Source organism: Chamaea fasciata, unplaced genomic scaffold (genome assembly GCF_029207755.1).
Source record: "Chamaea fasciata isolate MVZ Bird 193981 ecotype frontalis unplaced genomic scaffold, bChaFas1.0.hap1 SCAF_15, whole genome shotgun sequence".
Lineage (NCBI taxonomy): Eukaryota > Metazoa > Chordata > Aves > Passeriformes > Sylviidae > Chamaea > Chamaea fasciata.
In genome coordinates this window covers 6,839,016-6,861,355 of record NW_027094100.1, presented here as the reverse complement: position 1 = coordinate 6,861,355, position 22,340 = coordinate 6,839,016, and the positions used below count along the sequence as shown (strand labels likewise).

At 50.1% G+C, this 22,340-nt stretch overlaps 1 protein-coding gene across 1 annotated transcript in view; it reads right to left on the bottom strand.

Annotated features, from left to right (window-relative positions):
* Positions 1 to 22,340, bottom strand: part of JADE2 (jade family PHD finger 2) — a 71,300-nt gene that overhangs the window by 5,772 nt on the left and 43,188 nt on the right. The window contains 6 exon segments of the mRNA XM_066197339.1: positions 1,015 to 1,143; positions 5,044 to 5,161; positions 9,599 to 10,060; positions 15,589 to 15,705; positions 16,176 to 16,343; positions 20,083 to 20,294. Coding sequence (XP_066053436.1) covers positions 1,015 to 1,143; positions 5,044 to 5,161; positions 9,599 to 10,060; positions 15,589 to 15,705; positions 16,176 to 16,343; positions 20,083 to 20,294 — 1,206 coding nt within the window.

Below are 22,340 nucleotides of genomic sequence, written 5' to 3'. Positions count from 1 at the left end.
GTTTGCTGAAATTTGCCCCAGTAAACTCAAAACTTCTTTAGCAAAGAACAGAGCAGAGACAGAATGACTGCAAAGATCTTAAAACCCAACAGTTCTGAGATGACCAGAAAGCAATATAGTCAGGTGAGCAATGTGCAAAGCAAAGCAAGGCAGGGTGGTCCAGACCATGAGACCTCCCAAAGAAACACTCTGTACCCCCTGGAGGGTGTTACAGCATCTCCAGACTGCCTGAGAGCCTCACAGGACCAGGGCTCCCCTGTGCCCCCTGTGGCATCTAGGCACACATGAACTCATCACACATGAACTCATCTGCCTCTGCTGGTGGAGGCGGCAGCACCAGAGAAAGTCAAGCAACAACCCAATTCCATGTAAAAACCATATGCAGTTGTCAAGGACCTTGTCCAAAACAACCTTTTTGTCCTGCTTCTGTTTCTTCCCCCAGCCCTGCCTGCTGCTGTAGCCGATGGGGATGAGCTGGAGGAGGCTGAAGCATCTGTGGGGCCAGGCTCCTCACCCCTGGGCAAATTCAAGAGATGGATGTGCTTTGTGCCTGACTCCTGGATGCTCCTGCCCCACTGGCACTACCAGCATGGCCATATATGCCATGGACAGCACATGAAACCTCAGAGTCCACGTGCTGTACTCACTGGTGCTGCACAGCACAGAAGGCACAGGAGAGCAGCCCTACCATGGCGTGGGTAAGTCTGATTTTATCACCTGACGGTGAAATCCCGCTCCAGCAGCCCAACACAGGTTTTGTAATACATTCTCTCAATCCTGGAGCTACAGGGGGGAATTTTAAATCCCCTGCCCTGCCACTGAGCATGTTTCTGACCCAGTCTCTCTGGCAGGACCTGGATAATTCAGGCTGATTCCCACAAAGGAGAGATGAAAGGTGTAACTCCACCCTGTTACGTGCAGTAGGGATCAGGGGCTGGGACTCCTGACCCTGCTCCCCAAAACAGGGAGCCTCCAGAATCACGGGTTGACTCTGCGCCATAAAATCAGACTTACCCAGTTGTCCCAAAACAGTTTCGTTGACCGATTTCCTTTTCTCTGTCTTCTCAGGACTATTTTTTCTACCATCTCTTCCTTTCCTTCTTGGGTCACTTTTCTTACCCCTTGTCTTCTTCCCAGTTTGTTCTGGCATTTTTTAGAAAAAAAGGAAAACGCCGTGTGAGATGAGGCATCAGGGACGCTGCGGTGAGCAAGTTCCCCTGGGGCACACCCCTGGAGCACACCTGCAAACAACTCCAAGCCAAAGGGAGAGCAAGGGCCATCCTTTGGCCAGCTGTAGGCTAAGGTCTCTATGTGTTAAGAAAATCTGAATTCTGCAGGTTATAAAAAAAAGGAGATTTTAGCCTTGGAGAGGAGTGGCCACAGGAGAAGCCCCACTGAAGGCAGATGACTTGCTGGAGACTCTACAGCCACAGACCTGGACCAAGACTTTGGGGTGAGGACCCACCAGGGAGTAAGCCCAAATCCTGCTCAGCCACCTTGCAGGAGCCATGGTGACCTACAAACCTGCTGCTGTGTCACCCATCACCACGAAGAGCATCTCCAGGAAGGGACTCAGCCAGAGTGACAAAACAAGGGCAGTTTTAAAGCCAACCTTGATTTGACCTTTTGGCAAAACTGTGCAGGAGTGAAAAAACCCCGAAGTGATATGGCTACATGAAGTAGAAAAAATGAGCAGGGCTGCCTATGGAAAGGTAGGGATCTAACTCTTAGCTGTACAGACATTCAGCTAAAAATCAGCATTTCCTAAATGGCTTTGAACTTCTACTGGATTGATTCCTCTTGGGTAAACAGGACAAATACCGTATAAAAGTATAACTTGTATTGCCAAGTAAAATACTTCCAACAGTTTTTACTTACTCCATTAGGCCATTCTCCCCCACAAGTCCATGCTAAAACTTCTTTTGATTTTCAGAGGGAAGGATGTTGCCCTTAAACCAAAATGTGGGTGGCTCATGGAAATAGAGGCGAGACAGGCAGTTTTTCAGAGTCTGGCCCATAGGCTAAACAATGATCTTAAGGAGGAAATCAGTTTATTGTGTCAGCCAGCAGCAAATCCTCTGCAGAGAGGCCATGGGGTGGATGGGTCAGAGGGAATAACCTCAGCTCTCCCCCTGCAGCAGCAGTGGAAATGTACTGGGTGAGCTGGGGAGGGAATTTGCATTGCACCTGCCCGAGTCTGAATTAACAGAGGATTTACAGTCCTGGAGCTGCCAGCCAGGAACCCCTCCTGACCAAAGGACTTACAGGAAGAAAGAAATGCAAAAGCAAATTTGGTATTTGCTATGCTCCTGCCAAGTAATGGGAGGAAGGCAGAGACATTTTTCACTTCGCTTACAAAATCAAAATCTAACTTTGTTTAGACAGCACAACAGGGCTAAAGAGAAACCCGAGCAGCACTTTTTGAAGAGGAACCTGTCAAAATAGTAGCCGTGTTTCAAAGCCAGTCTGTGTTTACTTTCCACTCTGTGCAAGAAAAATACAGGGAAGAGAGGAGGGTTCATTTTACACAGGCAGTTCTCACTGATTTTATTAAGAATCTCCTGCTTAAATGATCATTTGACAGCAGGAAAAATAAACCCCTCCTGTTCTGAGTTTTGTGTGGGAGCCGGTCCAACAAAACCTTGGTGCCAAAACCATCTTTGGAACAACCCCAACAGATCTTGGTTGATGGCCACTGTAACAGCAGTTAAAAACTGGCCTCATCCTGGAGAAATAATGGAGAGCTCTTCCTTTCTCCTAGGAACCCCAGGTATGGAGAGCATCCTGGTCAGGAGCTGTGGGGGAGGATGCTAATGGAACCATCTCCCACTTCCAAACCAGAAAGTGCTTTGTAATGCTGGAAAAGGCAGCAGTGAGTTATCCAAAGCTTTAGGTCCACTGGATGCTGAGTAGCTGCAGCTCCTGGTGTGGTCACTTGGTAAGGGAACTCCTCCTGAGCTCAGGACACTCTACAGCCTGATGCCAAAAGGCACTCATCAGGTCCCTAAGGTCCCCCTGGCAAGGGAAGGGCCGAGATGCCCAAACCACCTGGAGATCCCAGGACCAAATTCCTGGAGCTGGGCCGTTGTCCTGCCAACAGGGACTCACAGGAGCTGTGTCCCAGAGGAAGCAGTCAGTCCCTGCTCAGGCTCAACCAGTAAATCCATCCCAGGAGAGACAAGCAGCTCAACTCGGGTCAGTTGAGAGTGGAAAAGGAAAGTGCAAAGGCCAGCCAGGTAGGCAGGAGAGAGGAGCATCTGCAACACAAGGTCTGAAGTGATCCCTGCACACCAATCCCCACCCAAGCCACCCTCCCACTGTGGATTTGTCTCTGATCACTCACCTTTAGGCAGAACAAACATCATGGGAACAGCAGCTGTGCTTTTCTCAAGTACACCCATGACATTTTTGGGAAGGGCAATCGCACAGCAGCAGCACAGGGCAGTGCAGACAGCCTCAAAATAACATCAGCAGAGCCCCAACACAACTCCCCAACACTGGCTGGCATCTGCACCCCACTGGTGAGGTTCCCAGCTCACCTACTCCAGCTCTCCCTGGGAGGAATTGCCAGCTACCATCCCACTGCTGCATCAGAGAGAGGGTTGGACATGTACCCCCAAGGCATTTTCAGGAACACAGCTCCCCAAGAGCACTTCCAGCTCTCTAACACCTCCTCTGCAAGAGAGGTGAGCTTAAAAACCCGTCCTGGCAAACTACCCTGTGCCTGTCTCCTTCTGAAAGCTGCAAATGCTGGCCTGGCTTTGCCCAGCTGAACTGAAGAGCATCCTGAAGTCCCCTGTGATGCCTCCAAAACCCATAGAGCCTGGCAGTGACAGCACATGGCAGGGACACTGCTGGCTGGGGCAGTGAGGTGGGGGACCAGCTCAGGAATAACATGTGCATAATACCCTGGGTGCCAGGGAATGGATGTGCAGTGTGGGGTCTCCAGTTGGTGGGAACACCATTTGTGTGTGTTCAGGCTGGTGAGCTGCACCTCTGGTCCAGTAAGGATGTGCAGAGCAACACAGAGTATGACAGGGATTGGGATTTACAGGACCCACATCACCCCAGAGCACACCCTGGGGTCCCAGCCACTCCTGTGCCCCATCACTGCCTGCCTTTGGCTATCAAGAGAAATTTGCATGGGCCCCAGTCACAAACATCTCAACATACACATTCCTCAGCCTCCAAAACTTCAGTCAAAGGAGACTTTTGTCAAGGAAAGCTCAGCCCAGACAGTTCCTGAAGAAACCCCAACCATGTGATGGCTTCAAACACAACTCCAAAGCCACAAACACAACAACCGTCGGAAGCAGCTGCCAAAGCACCAGATGCTGCTGCTGGAAAAACTGTTCTGCAGCCACGGGGTCTGGTCTGCCCTGCCACCAGAGGCAAAGGAGGGGAAGAAGGAGGGAGCAGGAGCCGTGGGCTCCAGCACTGCTTGTGCAAAAGGAAAAAAAAAGTAGGACAAAAGGAAACCAGCTTTATTTCAGCTCCTTAATAAAAGTTGGCAGAGGCTTTGCAGTCAGCAGCATGATCTCCACTAATGGGTATGTGAAGCAGGGAGCTGCAGCTGACCACAGCTAAAGGAGCTGCTCTCCTGGAGCAACAGCTTAACCCTTGATTCTTGACAGAACGCTCAAAGGCATCTGCAAAGAGCCTGAAGTAGGGCTTCCACCCTGTGCCAGGGACGCAGCTGCAGAGCAGCCTCATGCCCAGGATGTGCCATCTCCTCCCAAGCAGTCCCAGCTCACAAAGTCACCAAATACTGTCTCAGCATCCCCACCTAAGCAAATGCTTGGTCCTTCTGATTGATTTGCAGGAAGGCGAGGATCAAGAGGGATCTGTGAAAACAAACAGCTCCAGCACTCCAGTCACCCAGAGTCTGGCTTTATTGAGTGTTTCTGAGTCAATATATGAATTGTGCCAAAATAACATATCAGGGGAGGGGGCAGCTCTGGCTTCCCTGGTGAGGGGAGCTGGGGCACACAACTTGGCTTCAGTGGGGACAGCGTCTGTGAGAACGAGCTCTGTGGTACTGACCTGGGTAAAGATCTTTCTCTATAAGCTTCATCTGGAGATGGAAGATCTGCTCCTGCAGTTTACAAATGGTGTGTTTCATTTTCTCCCGTCTGGTCACCATATAACAGAGATTTCTAACCTACAGAAACACAAGAAACAGCGTCTGGTTTAGGCAGGGTCAAAGCAGGTCCCCTCAAGTAATGTTGCTGCTCCTGCTGCCCAGGGAAATCCCCAGTCCCTGGGATTCCATCCTTTTCACCTCACCATCAGCGTTGCACACCTACCATGGCCCTTTGGGTGAGCCAGGGCTAGCAGGGAGGGCTCTTGATCCAAACCGAGCGATACATAGAGGAAACACCATGCAGTGAATAATTCCCAGCATAAATGTCTCTGTCCTGACTCCAACAGCCAGGACCCCACACTGGGCAAGGAAGGCTGGCTGCCTTCCCCAGCATGGGCACTGAAGTCTGGGAAAGGAAGATGCCACAGAAGGAGCATTATAACAAGGTCATGCAAAGGTCCAGCACCAACCATCTGAGCACCGTGCTGAGTCCTTGGCCCAGCAGCTGCATCATGCACATGTCCTGTTCACACCTGACACGGCCACCTGCACAAAAAAATGCTGAATTCTATGAAGCAGCTTGGTGCCCTGAGTCAGTGCACCAGTTCTCATCCACAAATTGCACTTTTTGCAGGGAGGGATAAACCCTCTGCCCACAGCCAGCGCTGGGTACGGGCTGAGCTGGGATGTCAGAGCCTCACAGAACTGTCCTAAAGCAGATACCAGGAAAAAGCATAGAAAATACAGCAAAAACACCCCGATGGTGCTGACCAAGGTCAGCAGCTAGAGCAGCTCCCTACCGCAAATCTGGCCCCTCCATATGGTTATTCACACTTGCTCCACATCTACCTGCAAATCACTGGTGCCTTCTGTCCCAGCTCAAGAACTTCCATGAACCATGGCCGTGGGGTTGGAAGATAATCTTTTAAGGTCCCTTCCAACCCAATCCCACCCAACAGAACCCATTTTATGATTATCTGAAGCTCTAAACACAAACAGCAAAGCACAAAATGTAACTGCTCACACGAGCCAGCGCAGCACCAGCAGCTAAACCCTGTTGCTGATAAACACCCCCAGCAGCACAAGATGACAGAGCTGTTGCTGATAACTCCTGGCACCTGAGGAGTTTTAGTGCCATGCTTATGCCAGCCCCATGTAAGGGTGGTTGGAGAGCCAGGCTCTGGCACTGATGCCACAATGGACATCAAGGCTTTTGGAGCGAGCAGAAGCTTTCAGCTGCAGAGCAGAAAATGCTAATGGCAGCTAACAGGATTTGACAGCGTTTACTCAGCTTTCTGATGCTCTGAAAGAGCAAAGCTGCCTGTAATAAGGTAAGGAGGAGGTGGCCTGAATAAAGGAACATGCACATGGGTATGTCCACACTCATGTCTTCGATTCCTCCCCCTCCTCATGCTCACACCTTTTTCTGCAGAGAGTATTTCCAGGCTTGGGGGACTGTCCCAGGGTGGCCAGGAGCTTTTGTGCCTCTGACAACGACAGAGCAAGCCAGGACATTGTCCCACGCTTACCTCAAATCTGCCACCAGAGGCTGTGAGGGCAGCAGGACAACTGCAGCCAATGCCTAATACTGTCTCACGTAAGGACAATTTGGGAATGTTTAGAAGAAAAAGAAGAAAAAGCTGCTCTTTTGTGGTTGTTGTTGTTGTTGAACCCCCTAGCTGTAAATACAAAGCAAGGAGTTATATAGCATATTTTACTATGTTCTCTTTTTTTTTTTCTGAATTGAAGAAAACATTAAACTATTTCTTTATGAAGAAAACAACTGCTTCTGGCAACCTGGATCTCCAAGAGTCTGGCCGCATCTCTTCTCTATGATTTGATATTCCTGGAAGAAAACATTACTTTAGCTTTGCTTAGAGACTGCTGGTATTTACCCACACACAGCTCAACACTACCCAGTGCTGCTTCCCCAAGCCAAGTTTAGATGCTGGTGTGAAAGCCTGGAAACCACAGCTTTTTGTTAAAGCTAATTTAAACACCCAGTCCTTGGAAAAAGCTTTTTTAAAAAGGCAAAGAGGGTTAAAAAAGGCCAAAAATAAAATGGAGGGGACTGTATTAGGATTCTCAGGTAATACCAAGTTAATAGCTTTAATTTGCTGACACGGCAAAGTGCAGAAATGTCAGGGATTAAGAAATGACAGAGGGAACCACCATCACTCTAGCTGTCATCTACTCTCTGCTTCTGCCTCCCCAGCTCCTGGATTCCTACACCATTATCAGCCCCAAAATCACTTCTGCCAGATTAATTGCTGAAATTGCTAAAATCCAACATGACGTCCTGTGGACACCCTCTGAAAACCTTCAGAGCCTTCCAGGCTGCTCATCTCTGATCCCAATTTGATGTGATTTCTCACTATTTGCAAGTGAAACAGGGTGGCTGTGACCTGCCAGGTGCCGGATCAGATACCTGGGATGCTCTGCCCACAACTGGATTTAAACCCCTATTGCCCATCTGAGCACTGGACTTTGATCTGGCTGGTGTTTATTGTTCCACTCTTGGAAACAGAACAAACAAACAGCTCTTCCAGGGCCAGGCAGTGAAACCTGGCAGGGAGTTGCTAAGCAGAGGCTGAATGCTGATGGGCACACCCCACAAAGCCTGAAGGCAACTCTGGAAAATGAGAAATCTGGTAAAACACGTAGTTTTGACACAAAGAAATCAAAGAGAAGCTGCCGTGAGCAAAGCCTGGTACCCAGGGATGCACAGTGGTTCAGTGCAGCTGGAAAAGCCAAGCTGGGAACAAGAGGAAGCAGCAGGAGGCAAAGCAGCCTGGTTTAGATTTACAATATAGAGCAGATGAGGGGAAAAAGTGAGTTGAACTCATCCCCCTTGGATCAGGCAGATGCAGCCTGTTGCTGGAGACCCACTAATGACGGCATCAGCCCAGCTCAACACAGAGATAGAAATGTGATAAGTAAAGGCAGGAACAAAGGGGGGGACACACTGGCAGAGGGATGGCAATGATGACCACAGGGATGAAGGCCCACAGGATCACAGAAAAGAGACCAACAGATTCAAACCCAACTATTTTTACACAGAAGGCAGCTCTCGGGCTCCAGGATCCACACGGGAGGTGGCTGCAGCAAGGGACCAGGGTGGGCTGGTCCAAAGCTGAACCCCCACCTGGACATGAAAATGCTGCCCACCTGCCTTTCTCCCCAAAGGTTCAGTTATGCCACAGACCCATGGGAGCTTGAAGAGAGGGTTCAGGGACATGCAGGGACATCCCTACCACCTTCACCTCCCAGGGAACAGAATGTCACATACAGTACCCTCAGCTCCTGCTCAGGGAACCACAGCACCACATCCACCAGGTCAGAGCGATGCTGGTTTTTTGGTTTTACTTCTTCCTTGCTCCTAGAGCCTCCCTAAGACTTTCTATGGCTTTTACACTGTGAGTGGGTGGTCTAACAGGGACCTGGGCAGGGGCAATGGATTCACTCCTCTGGCAGCCACACGAGAGAGGGGACCAGGCAGGCCTTGGGTTTTAAGCAAAGGAGAAGGAGCTTGGGCTGTGCATGCCGAGCTCGGCATCCCCGCCCTGCCTGTCCCTGTCCCACTGCTGTCATATGCTAGACCCCTGTGCCTCCCCAGCAGCAGCACTACTGCTCCTGTCCCCTCTCTGCCACCTCACCCCAGGTTCTGCGTGTGCTTCTTCTTCCCCTGCGCTTCCTCCTCTCACTGCTTCTCCTCCTCTCCAGCCTCTGCCCCATCCGTGCTCCTGCCCTTTGTGCAGCCATGACAGTCAAATCCACAGGCAGCTGCACAGTGTGGCAGCAAGCCCAGCCCAGGGAGCTCTGGCAGCACTTGGGCACTGCTGCTCCTCTAATGCTCCCTCTCACCCAAAAAGCTGCTTTGGAGGCTGCTGCTTCCTCTGCTGTGGTTGGAAGGATTCAAGGATGTCCTGCACCACTGGGAGCTGCAGGTGTCTGCATCCTTCGTCTGCATCCTCTCTGCATCCTCTGGCCTGGCTCTGCCTCCACCAGCAGCTCCCTGAGGAGCTGACCCACTTTTGGTTGCAGCAGGGCAGGGGATGCCCAGTCCCACTGGCCCTGCTCTCACTCTGCTTTTCACTCATCTTTGATGTTTAATGTAAGTAAACAATGATGTGCTCCCAAGCCTTGCTGCTGCAAAGCGTCTGAGGGGCAACGCAGGATAATTTTGTGGTTTGAATCTATTTAGGTATAGTGGACATAAGTTGCAGCATCCTCTGCCTCCCATCCACCCAGCCCTGCCAAGGCACCTCTCCCTGCAGACATTTGTTCTTTTGAACCCCCGGCTGGGACTAGCACTAACTTACTCCATCAGTGTCAGTGTTTTGGCAGTGCTGATGTACGCACACCGAGCACTGCTACGTTTCTGAATGAAGATGAAAGAACAAAGCTGTCAGGGGGGTCAAACTGAGTCAGGGGGAACAGGGCTTGTGCTGTCTGTGGGTGCCAGCAGCCCTGCTGGAGCACACGGGTACACACTGAAGAAGAAGCTGTACTCACCCTCTCCAGGTCTTGCCTGAGGTGCATGAAGAGCTTTAAGCGTCGGTAGAGAACATCCTGCTCTTGCTGAGCCAAGTTGTCCACCTCATCCGTTTTTGGTGTCAGCAGCGGTTTGTTGGAGTTTGCTTTCCTCTTCAGCTTCCAGTACTGGTAGACAAAATCCACCAATGATTCACTTAAGTCAAGGTTCTCTGCCACCTCTGAAGGCTTCACGAGCTCATAGAAGTCCTCCTCCAGCTGCTGGAGCTTCTGCTTCCGCAGCGTGACCTTCTCCAAGTCCAGCTGGGCTTGGTCGGGCTCTGTCCGTGCCTCCTCGGGCAGCTTGGTGGCCCCGGTGCTGTGCTCGAGGCAGAAGGACTTGAACTTCACCTCATCGTTGTCTGCAAGGATCGTCCTCATGTCCAGGTTGTGGTCGAAGGCGCAGGTGACGTGGAATGCGGTGACACAGGCGGGCATGGAGCACTGCGGGAGAAGGACAGGACTCAGGGCCAGGCACCATGCCTGAGGGGACACTCACCAACACAGCAGGCAGCAAGGGCATGCCACAAACCCAGGGACACCATCAGGGTGACACCTGCCATGAAGTGACGGATGCTCCACAGCAGGAACTCCTGATGGAGGAACACCTGTATGGCCCCCGACGCAGAGGCCCAAGGGCCCAACACCACAAACACAAGCACAACTCCAGGGTTCAAGAGGTGACATTTTCCCACCTGGCCTTCTTTAATCCACCTCTGTAATGGGCCCTGCTCATCTCTCACCTACCATAACCAGAAGCTTCCAATGGTTCTTCCAACAAGATATGTCAAAAGCCAAAGAAGGGCACAGGCCAATGGGATGCTCCAAGACAGTCAGTGGATTTCTCCTGATGGAGAAAAGCTCACCTGTATTTCACCCTCGAGCTACTCCCTCTCTGTTATCACATCTAAAGCCAATACACCATTTTTTACTGGAAGCATACAGAACATGGCAAGGTTTAGGAGTGAATTTAGGATCAAAGAAGCAGCCAATGCTCCTAAATGCCTCCCTCCTTGAGAATTACACAGCCTCTAACTTGCTCCATTCAAAAAGAAAGAAAAATGCAACTGGAGCAACACAGCACAAAACGAATGCTTTAGAGCTTGGACAGTGGCTACAATGTTGTCAAACTTGCACCAGATCAATTTTTAAATGATTTTAACTTACCTCAGGCTTAAATTATTTTGGATCCCACAGGCAACAAATCTCAGCCTGGTGTCCCACGGAGGAACTCCCACCAGCCAGCACTGTGCCCGTGTCCGTGTCAGCACCTTCTCCCCCTCTACTCATTAACTGTTTTTAATGGCTCAGAGCGTCAGGTAATTATTTCAACCATAACCCATAAGAAATCAGTCTATTCCAGCTGCTAATGACCAGTTAAACTGCAATAATGAGACATTTTTGGTGGGCTATTACTGTAGGCACTACTTTGGCGTTAATAGAAGAATTGTTCTTGTGGGGTATGAAGATGCACTTGTGGCCTGAAGGACCAGGTGGAGCTGTGTGAAATTTCCTGATTGTTGATGGCAAACCATTTAGTTTTACTGGGGCTCTGCTACACCTTAATTCTCAAAAAGAAAAATATATTCTGGTAGTAGTTGAGGAACAGAAGTTACAGCTTTTTATCACCATCGCATCCATCAGCCCTGAATCCTGCTCAGGCACCTGGGGCAAACTTTTGACGTTGCTCCTGTTAGATATTTTCCTTTGACTTTTTTTAATGAGTCTGCTGGTGCTTAAGAAGCTGCCAGGTCCAAGAAAAGCATAGGCAAGATTGTCCAAATCCTTCACTTCCAGAGCTCTCCAGGCCCTGCTCCAAAGCCTCAGAGAGCGCTGGGAAGAGCTGGATGCAGCTCTGGCTGTACCATTATGGCTCTGGGCAACAATGCTGGGCACTAACTCCCCCAGGCACCACAAGCAAGTGGATTATGAACTCCAGCACTGTGTTCATCTTGTTTAAAAATGGCCATTTGGCCCTAATTTCAGTCTGAAATTGTTCATGAAAATATCTGGTAATTTGCAAAACTCAACTCCTCCTGCTATGCTGCTGGCACTCACTCGCTTGGAGCCTGGCATTGTGAGGGACCCACTGATGCTCCCTGTGCCAGTCCAGGGCACTCACCACCGCAGCGGGCAGAGGGTGCCTGCCCTGCCACCCTGGCCATCCCCTGGGACAAGCCCTGTCACAGCCACACAGGCAGCTGAAGCACCAGCTCTGTTCTCAAGTATTTATTTTTGGCAACGAAGGAGGGACAGAGGGAGCCCAGCCTGACTTGCAGCTTCCAGATTTACTCAGGGCAGTCAGTATATCACACGCTGGCTTTTAAAGCACACGCAGTGCTGTCCCTTCCCTTCTGTTTCTGCCATCAGTGCTAAAAGCAGCACTAACAACACGCCCGTGTCTTCTGCCAGGACAGTGTCATGCTAACAGGAATGACCATCACTCCACCTTAGGAATAAAGCAAATCCAGTGACACTCATCCTGGATCTTTCTACACCAACAGATGGCAAGCAGCACTTGTCAGAAGCTGTGCCCAAAATGCAAACAGAAAATAATTAGGCAGCTCAGCTGACAGGGCGACAAAGAAAGATACCTGGTCGGCCACAGCCACTGGGGGACCCTGGATAAACGAACGATAAAAACATATTGATCCATCCCAGAATGGCACTGGAATGAAGCCACTTGTGGCAGGAGGGAGGGATCTGCCACACAGAATAATCCAGGCTCAAAAGACTGCAGCAATCCCCGCTTCATTATCGATTGTGCTTCATTATCTTACAGCACCTTTCATTCAAGGATTTCAGCACGCTTTGCTTATCCAGGCAAATCCATTCCCAAACAACATTCTGTGAGAGAGAGGGCAAAAACTGCCCCAGAGATTTCACGTGGGCTCCTAATTAGTCCTAAAATCATTCTTATTGGGAAGAAACAGAGAGATGATTTCAGTTGCCAAGGACATTCAAACAGAAGTTTAGCAGCTTGCAGTGGTGCTCTGCTGCAGTTTGGGGCTGAGGGGAAGGAAGCGGCTTCTCCAACAGACCTGCGAGGGGAGCTCAGGAAGGAAAAATTAATTACCGGTGCTGAACACTGGCCAAGCCATCAGACACAACACTTCTGCATCCTTAAAAACTACCATGTGATTTTTCATGACCACAGATGGTCTGGAGCCTGGTAGAGCTTCTCAGCTGAAAAAGGCAATTTCAGCCTCACAGACTCCTCGGAGGATGTGGGGCAGACAATGGATGGGACTGGGGCAGCACGGGCAACACACTCTGCTCTTCTGCCTGATGCCATGCTGTGCCTTTTCAGGACTAAAGGCAGCAGACAGCTTTGGGAACCACCAGATATCCCAATGGATGAGGACCAGTGGCACTGCTTGCTTAATGGGAGTGGGTGGCAGTGGGCAGAGAAGTGATGATGAACGGGGGAGTGATGGAGGACATTTCCAAGGGCTTTTTCTCCAAACAGCGACAACAAAAAGGAAGCTGGAAGATGATGACAGCAGAAGATTGTGCCCTTTGGAGAAGCTTGCCAGCAACTAGGGGAGCCCTGGCACTCTGTGCTGCCTCCCTGAGCTCTTCCAGTCGCTCTGACAAGCACGGAGGAGGGAGAGGAGTCCCAAAAAAGCATGGTCAGGACTCAGGCTGCATAAGAGCCTGGCTCCTGGCACTCCCTTTTCCAGCTCAGAAATGCAAACAAGAAAATTCCTCCTGCATTCTGAGCTCTCTGGCATCTCCTGATGTCTGACCACAAGAACCACCATGAAGTAATGACTTCCCCTTAACAGGAGTCAGGCAAAGGGTGTCTCCAGAGCTGCATCCCTGCACAGCATCCAGTAGTTTAGGCTCTGTTACGGTCACACCAAGTTACACCTGGCTCACGGCTCTGTACCAGAAAGGGGTTGAGTTTTGTGCAGTAGCAAGGGCAAAGGCATGGGCAGAAGTGGGGAGCCCTTCCTCGGGCTTCTCTGAGTTTCCTCCCCTTTTGATGGTCAGATCTGCATGAGGAAAAACACCTCCACACACAGAGGCCCCTACAAAGACTTCTTGTGTTTGTCTCTGCAAATGTGGCTGAGGTGGGTGTTTTCTCAAGCTGCAGTGCTGCCTCTGACATGCCCTGCTGGGAATGGCAGTCTTCTACTCCTCCAGCCTGCCTCCCAGGTTTCCTCCATCATAAAACCCTCTTTGCCACTTGGAAAATCCCCTTCTGGAAGCAACTTCCTTCCTTCTGCAGACCTGCCCACCTGCAGCACCTGATTGCTGCTGCCAGGAACAAACACCCAGTGCTTTTGCAGAAAACAACATCCTCCTTTCAGAGCTGGGTCACAAACCCAGAATTCTGACAAGGGTAGGTCCCACCTGTACAAACAGGCACTAGCAAGAATGCACTTCATAAAATATGCTCCACAAAATATGTTCCATAAACATAGGCTTTAGAAACAGAGCTCTGTACCATGGATGAGCAGAGTGTATTTGCTTACTTATGGGTGTTAATTTACCCCATAAATCCTTAAATAAAGGCACTGGCTGCTTTTTTTCCACTTCTTCCCCCCTTCCTTGAAGCAAAACCATCCTGCATACGGCAGGGTGGCCTCAGCAAATGTTCCAGTGGCAATCTCACGAAGCCTTATAAACCATGAGCTGCCAGCTCATGAGGCAGCAAGGCTCCTGTTCCATCTCAGGTCACCTTTAATGCAAATCCATTCAGTCCCCGGGATCTCACAGCTCCCATGTCATGATGGCACTAAGAGGATGAAGCCTGAGAGACACTGAATTCTTTTTGATGCTGCCAAGCCTGTTTGCTTCCTTCCCTGCCCCTCTGTTCTTTGAAAGCAGTTGCCATTCTGACACAGTATCTCCATCTGGCAGGGTGAATAAGCACCCAGAGCCATCAAAAAAATGAGTCAATGCGACAGATTTAAAGAAGTATTGTGAGATTTCATTTCAAACTATGGGGATTACTTTTAAATAGCTGCCTTTAAAGCATTAAACCCAAGACAACAGCACAAACACAGCAGAGCCTGCAGAGTTCCTCTCCCTGCTGTCCTTGTGCCACCAGCCAGCAGCTCCTGGTCCACAGTCACTGCTGCAATCACTGACCTCCACCATGCAGCTCCTGCTGAGGTACCAGGGCTGATCACTTGGGATCAGGCCACATCCCTAAATTTCTCTCAGTTTTTCAAAGTGTAATGGCTATCCTCTGGGACCACCAGGACATCACACTGGCCAAGCAGGTGGAAGGAGAGGGAATCATGGGGTTCAGCAGGGCTTCCCAAATGCCCTCACACCAAGCGTGCTGCATTTTGGATGGGAGCTTCCGCTCTGCTCCCCAAGAATAGAGATCATGGCGTGGGAAGCTGTGTCCCACTTTTGCAATAGAAAAGCCTGGAGAATCCTGCTCTCTATTTGAAAAGAGAATGTCTGTCTCTCCTGTTGTGGGGAGGGCAGGCAATCAGGTATCTGCAGTGGTTTGCTTAGGTGTGGCAAACCAGAAAACGCGGAAATGTAATACACAGTAATGTAATACATTTTATTTTCCAAGCCAGCAGGTCAGTGAGGACTATCCAACCCTGGTGCACCCTGATATCCCCACAATTGAAAGGCTGACCCCCTGAGGTTTGGGAAATACTTGTGTTTTCTACCCCATGAGCATCTCACTTTCCTGGAAGCTACACAAAGCCCTTCTGGAGGTTTCTGATCTAAACCAAGGTCATTTGCAGTCCCAGTAATAAGAGTCACTACAGCAACATCACTGTGTTATGCAAAGAAAGTTCATCTAGATTTCTAGCACTCAGTGCATTAAATGATTGCAAACAACATCTGATGATGCCTGACAGGCTCTTGTCATTAAGTTTACTCAGAACAGAAATAAACATCATTCAGACCATGTCCTTCAGCATCTCAAGACTCTCCAGTGGCTAATGCAGGTACAACCCCGGAGGTCTGAGTTTCTTCAGTGCCAAGTTACATACCTGAATGCATGTCCCAGTGCACTCCTTGCAGAGGCTGCAGGACAAAGCCCATCTGCTTGCTGGGATATGTGAGATCTTCGTAATGGGTTCCATTTTTTCAGGACATCCAATGCTAACCTGGCCACAAGATAGAAGACAAGTTTTAAGTATAAGCTACTGTCCCAAATCTCCTACAAGAGGGTGTCTGTGGCAGTTGGAATGACGGATGGACTGTATTTCTTACTCTTCAGGGTCAGTTGTAATTTAGAAAAAGCCCAAACCCCCAAAACCAGAAACAAATCTGACACAGAAGGGAAGATTTTTGTTGGTGTATTTCAGATGGGCATATGAAATTAGCTTCTCTGCTCAAAGGAATTCCCCCCACCTCTGTGGCCTTACATCCCAGTTCTCTGCCCTCCCTTAATAGGGTGCCCCTTGGCTGCTAACTAAACACACAGCGCGATAACTGCCTGGCATTGTGGCTCTGGCACAGCTTGACGAGCCAAACTGCATTTGTTATTTACACCATTAACAAACACCCAGGGCCAAGACCTAAAACCAGGACTGTGCCCACCCACGTGTCAGGAGGAGACTGGCAAACATCTTACTTCAGGTATCCATAAGGCACAGCTAACGTGGACCCATTTTGTCCCGCTGCGGGTGGGCTTCAGCGCTCCGCCCCTCTTGGGGCACAGCAGACACTTGGGCTGGACACCGAGGGCGCAGGTCCTGCACAGCCAGCTCCCAATGGGCACCTTCAGGATGCCATAGCACGCCTGTGGGGACATGAGGGATGACCGTTAATCCGGCAGCCCAGGATGAACATCCTCCCAGACCTCCTCCACCACTCCCACCTTTCTCACTGCTGCTGCATCCCAACAAACAGCAGACTCAATGCAGCGCCAAAGCCACAGACAGGGAGTTGAAGCTCTTCCTTACCACCTTCCCTGTTTTCACATGGATGCTCACAGCACATCAGTGTGTCCTGGCTCTTAATTAAAGGCTAAGTATAAAAACGTGCTGCTCATCATGCCAAGGACCCGCCTGGCTCCAGGCTGGGGGTGGGCAGAGCCCCCACCACCAGCAGCTCTGTGGTGCAGACATCTGCCCGCTCATGTCCTGTTCCTGACCCATGATGACTAGGAAAAGTAAGAAAATGCTGTGCAGAGAAATCTTCTGAGGTCACTGAGGGCTGAAAAGCCACAAGCCCATGATTGAGAAAGTTGACCACACTGGTTACAGACCCAGCGCGGCCCAAAGGGGAAGCAAAAATAACTACGGAAAGGTAAAAAGGGGAAGCCAAATAGTCATGAATGTAAATGAGATGGGAGGAACCAAAAGGGATAATAAATCTGAAGGATGACACATCTAAAGGGGGCACAGACAAGTCTCCAGCCAAGGGAGTGAGAAGTGAAGACTCGGGCTGCCCATGGAGCTCCCTGACCTGCTGTGGTAATGCAGGACACCGAGAAGCCAAAGTGTTTCATAAATATTTCCCTTCTGTCCTTGGGGAAGAGCCAAATGATAAGCTGTATCACATAATGATAAATACTTTCCACTTTGACCATAATTTATGACTGCATTAAACAGCTACTACTAAAACTAGATAGTTTTGAACTGGCAGGTCCTGATAACTCACACTTAAAGGGTTTTCAGAGGGCAACACACTGCCTTGGGCACTAACACAGGCCTGTGTCCCTATTTAAAGTGAGCGAATGTAATTAATTCTGCATCTGGCTGCTCTGACATCCCTGCAGAAGACAAGCAGCCAGTGCTGACAAGGACCCCCAGCACTGGTGGCTGCAAACTGAGCCCAGGCATTCATCAGCTCTACTTCTCGAAGTTTACCCCCCAAAAAAGAACAGCTTTTTCTCCTGCTGCTGCAGGTCATTGTCACCACAAGTGACAGTGCTGTGGGTGGGGACAGAACAGAGGGGGCACATGGAGATGTGTGAGCACGGCAGAAGTACATCATCAGTCTTTACTGGCCCAGAACAGACCACAACGTGACTTTATGATGCCCCAAATCACAAATTGACTCTGATAGTGGTTTCCAAGTGGAAAAAGCCACTTTGTGAACAGATTATTGGGATAACAAGGAATTAAGAGAGGAAATATTATTGCTGCGAGTCTACACGGTTCGAAGAGACTTAACTGTGTGTTTCACAGTGCCTCCAAATCTGATAGATAAATCATTTCTGGAACACAGTTTTATAAAACACGTGATTTAGTACCAGTCAAGAATCAGCCTGATATGTACTAGCAGCAGAATGAACTGGCAGACTCATCTCAAAATCCAGGGGAAAGCAGGAATTATGACCAGGTGCCCATCTCTAGCAGACTCTTGGATCTTGGTTATTTATTTTTAGTGATTTTAGAGCAGCTGAAGGTGCAATTCTGCTCCTGAGAAGCAAATACAAGGCTTCTGTCCCAGACAAGAAGCAGCTCTAGAAACAAGGTGCATTATCAGCTAAACACACTCTTCCAAGTCCAGCACCAGGCAGAAGGTGCTCCAGAAACATGAAGCCAGAAGAATGCTAAATAGGAGCAGCAGAGCTATTTTTATTGCTGCATCTATCTGGGGTGCAACATCACTGAGAACAAGATGCCAAAAAACCGGGGAGGATGCCAAGCCATAGCCAAGCTTGGTGCGGTCCATGGAACAGAGGGCGTGTTCAGCCATGTGCCCACACCAGGGAAAGGGAATTCAGTGATGACAGGCCCATGGCACCGTGGCTGTAAACTGAAGGTGGATCATTCCCTTGCTAAACACAAGTGTGATGTTGTCACTGAGAGCGATGAACTGTGATTTGGCAGCAGGGGACATGGTTCCACCTCGCAGACAATTTTAAAAGGACAACTGCATGGGCTTTCTAAAAGCTTCACGTCATAGGAATTAATTAATAGCAAGCCTCATGGCTTGTGTTATGCAGATGAAGTGAGAACAACAGTATCACCTGGCACCATAACCCACCACCATGTGTCTTGAGCCCCTTCCCATTGGGATGCAGGAGGACAAGGCATGGCTCTGGTGAAGCCCACAGCACCAGCACCAATATGCCCACAGGAAAGCATCATTGCCAGCAGGTTTTGTGGATGCTGGCACGATGTGGTGCTGACAAAGGCATGGTGCAGGTTAGATAACCATGTAACACCCTGCACTGTGCCTCTGGACTCTGTGGCTTAGGGTGTAAATCGGGGCAGAGATTAAATCACAGGCAGCTTATGGGCTGGCATAGGGCTTAGGGCTGGACTTTGCTCCCTGAAAACAACTGAAAAGCCCTCTTTTCTTTCAACATCCTTGAAATGCAGGCTGCCGTGTCCCCTTCTGCAGCAGTGGGGCTGCTGCTTAAAAGTGGAGCCCACACGGTGCCATGGCTCCCCCTGAGTCCCTGCTGTGGCTCATGCCAGCTCACAGCCTGACACTGCCACTTGGGCTTGTTAAAAAAGAAACCAAGACAAAAAAAAAAAAAAAAACCCCCGAACCCAATCCTGAATCATTCTGGTATTTTGTGGAATCTGATTCACTGATGGAAACCATTCAAAACACCCACCTCCCGCAACTATAGATATCTCCAGTGCTCTCCCACCTCCAGGAAGCACTGATGGAAAAGCTGCCCAAAAGATGAGCAAATGGCTCTCTTCAGAACTAAAAAAACCCAAAACCGTTCACAGAGAGGGTGAAGCCCAGGTGCTGCTGCTGCTGCCATCCCAGCACCACACAGCGCTTCCCCTTGAAGCACGACCAGTAAAACCTCCCTGGGTCCACAGGGGACCCAGGAGACCTTCACGTGGCTGCCTTCCCCTTGTCAAGGTTTCCCCAAAAGCAGGAGGCCCACAGACTCCCCCCAGCAAGAGCTTTAAGCATTTGCATTCAGTTCTAAAAATAAAATTATTTTCCTCCAGGCAGCAAAACAAAATGAAATCCCACGCTCACACAGTGGGGAAGCTGGGACAGAAACCCTGCGATGTGAGACCGCACTGGTGGAGCTGGAAGGTCCAACCACTCCCCAGATAAATCAGAGGAGGAGGAGGAAGCTGGGGGGTCTGTGCAAGCCCACCCCTCTGGTGAGCACAGGACTGCAGACCCACATCCCACCCAGCCACCAGCCAAGTCTGGCACATAGTGCTGGTCACCTGAGGGTGCTAAAGACCCCACTGGGGTTCAGTAAATGGGGTTAGGAAGACTTAGCATATTAAAGGATGAGGAGACATAAAATAAAGTATCACAGAGACCAGAGAATAAGGAGGAAGAGGCACTTCAACCTCTGGTTGTGTGTTTCTGTGGGCACTTATAAATGCTTGGAGGTAAGAAATTAAGAAAAGCAAGTTTGCTGTCTGCCAGCTATCCAAGACCCCTCTGCTATCCCCAACTCCTCTAGAGCTGCGCTTGGGATCCAGGAGGAAAGCTCAACAGGAGTCTACAGCAGCCCAGGGGAAGGGATGGGTGGGCATGGGAGGAACCCAGAGGAGGAGGGTAGCAGATTGTGATGAGCAGAGCCAAGAGCTGCTCACCTGGTGCACACAGACGTTGCACTTGTCACAGAACACCATCTCGTTGCCGTCCTCCCCCTCCGGCGAGCGGCACACGTCACACACCACGTCCTCATCGTACTCGATGCCCAGGCCCTCCTCGGTCTCGATGGCGATGTTCATGTTCTCGTAGCACATGGTCTCCAGCTCTTCCAGCACCCGCTCCAGGGTGATCTCGTCCAGCTCGGGCTTTTCTGCAAGGCAGAGGGCAGAGCGTGAAGGCAAAGCCACCGAGGCAGCTCTGGCATGGGCACCCACCCGCCCTGGGGGAGCCTTGTGCCGGGGGCTGAGCATTTCAGACGGCAGCTCAAGAGCAAATAATCCACAGCGACGGTAAAAGCGGCGACTCCGAAAACGGCTGCTCCTAACTCGGGATGCAGTTTGTATTTCATAGACAGTAACAAAATATTGCTGCTGGCTGAGAGGAAGGAAACCCATTCAGCTGAAGGAATGCGGATAATTGGGGCTGACAGTTTAAATGTTCAAGGAGACAAGTCTTGCAAAGATGCTTTCTGCAGCGAGGGCTCAGACAAGCTTTGGCAACACAAAGTCAGTGCTTTAATTGTTAAGACTGAAAACTGACCATTTTAAGGCCAATTAAACGGAAATGTAAAACTTAAGCCAAAGGCAGAAACTGAGGATCAATTAGGGGGGTTTTTTTGTGTTTGGGTTTACTGAAATCAGGAGGTCAGACCCAGGTGGGTCTTTTATTACCCCCACACAAGGATCTTAAAAGGAGAGAGGTGGCAGAGATGTTTTACCACAGCTTCTTCCACAGAGACAACCAGGAATACAAGGTCAATAACCAGGCGAGGTTTTTTAGAGCAGCAACCTCTAAGAGTGGGATACCTGGCTGCCTTTAGATGGGGCATGCTGCTGCCAGGAGCTCAGCAGCCCCAAAATGGTATCACACTGAAGACTGGTCCCAGAAGTGCTGCCTCCCACCTGGGCACAAAAATCCTGGTGCCACAAATGCAACATGAGGTCACTCCAGGCAAGGACAAAACTCTGTCAGGAGCAGGAGTGAGGCTCTCCATGAAGGGTTAGAGGCAGAGTTAAGCCCCCATCACACCCTGTCCCCCAATGAGCACTATGTCATCAGAGGAGAAGGCACGGGGACAACAGAAGTACCAGCAGGATGCAATACAAAACAATTAGACTTTGCAGTTCATTCGTGTGAAATACGCACACAATTGGCCAGACAGTGGAGGAGTGTGACCCAAACTGCTGTCCACCCTCCTTGATGCAAAACAATGGAAGAAAATACCTCATTTATGAGCACAGACAGAGAAAAAAGCCTTGAGGAAGAACTCGTAAGGAGCAGCTACTAATTAAATGTTCAATGAAAAATTTGGCATCCTGGTCATCTCCCAAGCCACAGTGTGATGTCCCTGTTCTGGGTTGAACTCTGGGCTGTTCTAAAGCCCCAAGGGAGGGGGGTACAGGGGTCCCAGCACCTCTGGCTGGATGGGGCTGGCAGAGGCTTCATCTATCCCCCTATAGCCACTTATCAACTGAAAAAACTCTGCCAAGGGGGAAAGTATCACGTAGGCAAGCCCGGCAAGCAAACACACCATTGTCTGCCTTTTTAAGCTCTTCCCCAAAGTTTCACTGGCACGGTTTCCCTTGGCTTGACAAGTCTCTGCAAACATCCAGACTGGCATTTTACACGTCTATGTTGAGTCTCAGATACCATCTAAGACAGACAACACTGTTCCCTATCACAGCCCTTTCAAGAGCTCGGGCTGCTGTGCTGCAACACGCCAAGGAACCTGCTGATACCTGTTGGATTCCGGAGCAGCCCCAGCCATGGATCTCAGCCCCAGGCTGGCACAGGCTGCCTGGGGCCCCTGGAGCCCAGCAACGTGAAGCATCCTGCACTAGCACAGCGAGTTCTGAGCACCAGGGCTGGGATGGAGCCACCATCTTGCTCTTGGCATAGTTCCAGTTGGATGTCATGGAGATATGGAATGGTTTGGGTTGGAAGGGACCTTAAAGATCTTCTTGTTCCAAGCCCCTCAGTGGGCAGGGACAACTTCCACTTGACCAGGTTGCTCCAAGCCCCGTCCAAGTGTTCCCTTGAACACCTCCAGGGATGGAGCAGCCACAGCCTCTTTGGGTAATCTGTGCCAGGGCCTCCCGACCCTCAAAGGGCAAAATTTCTTCCCAATATTTTATCTTTCAAATCAAAGCCATCTCCCCTTGTCCTATAATTCATTGCCTACATGTTACAGAGAAAG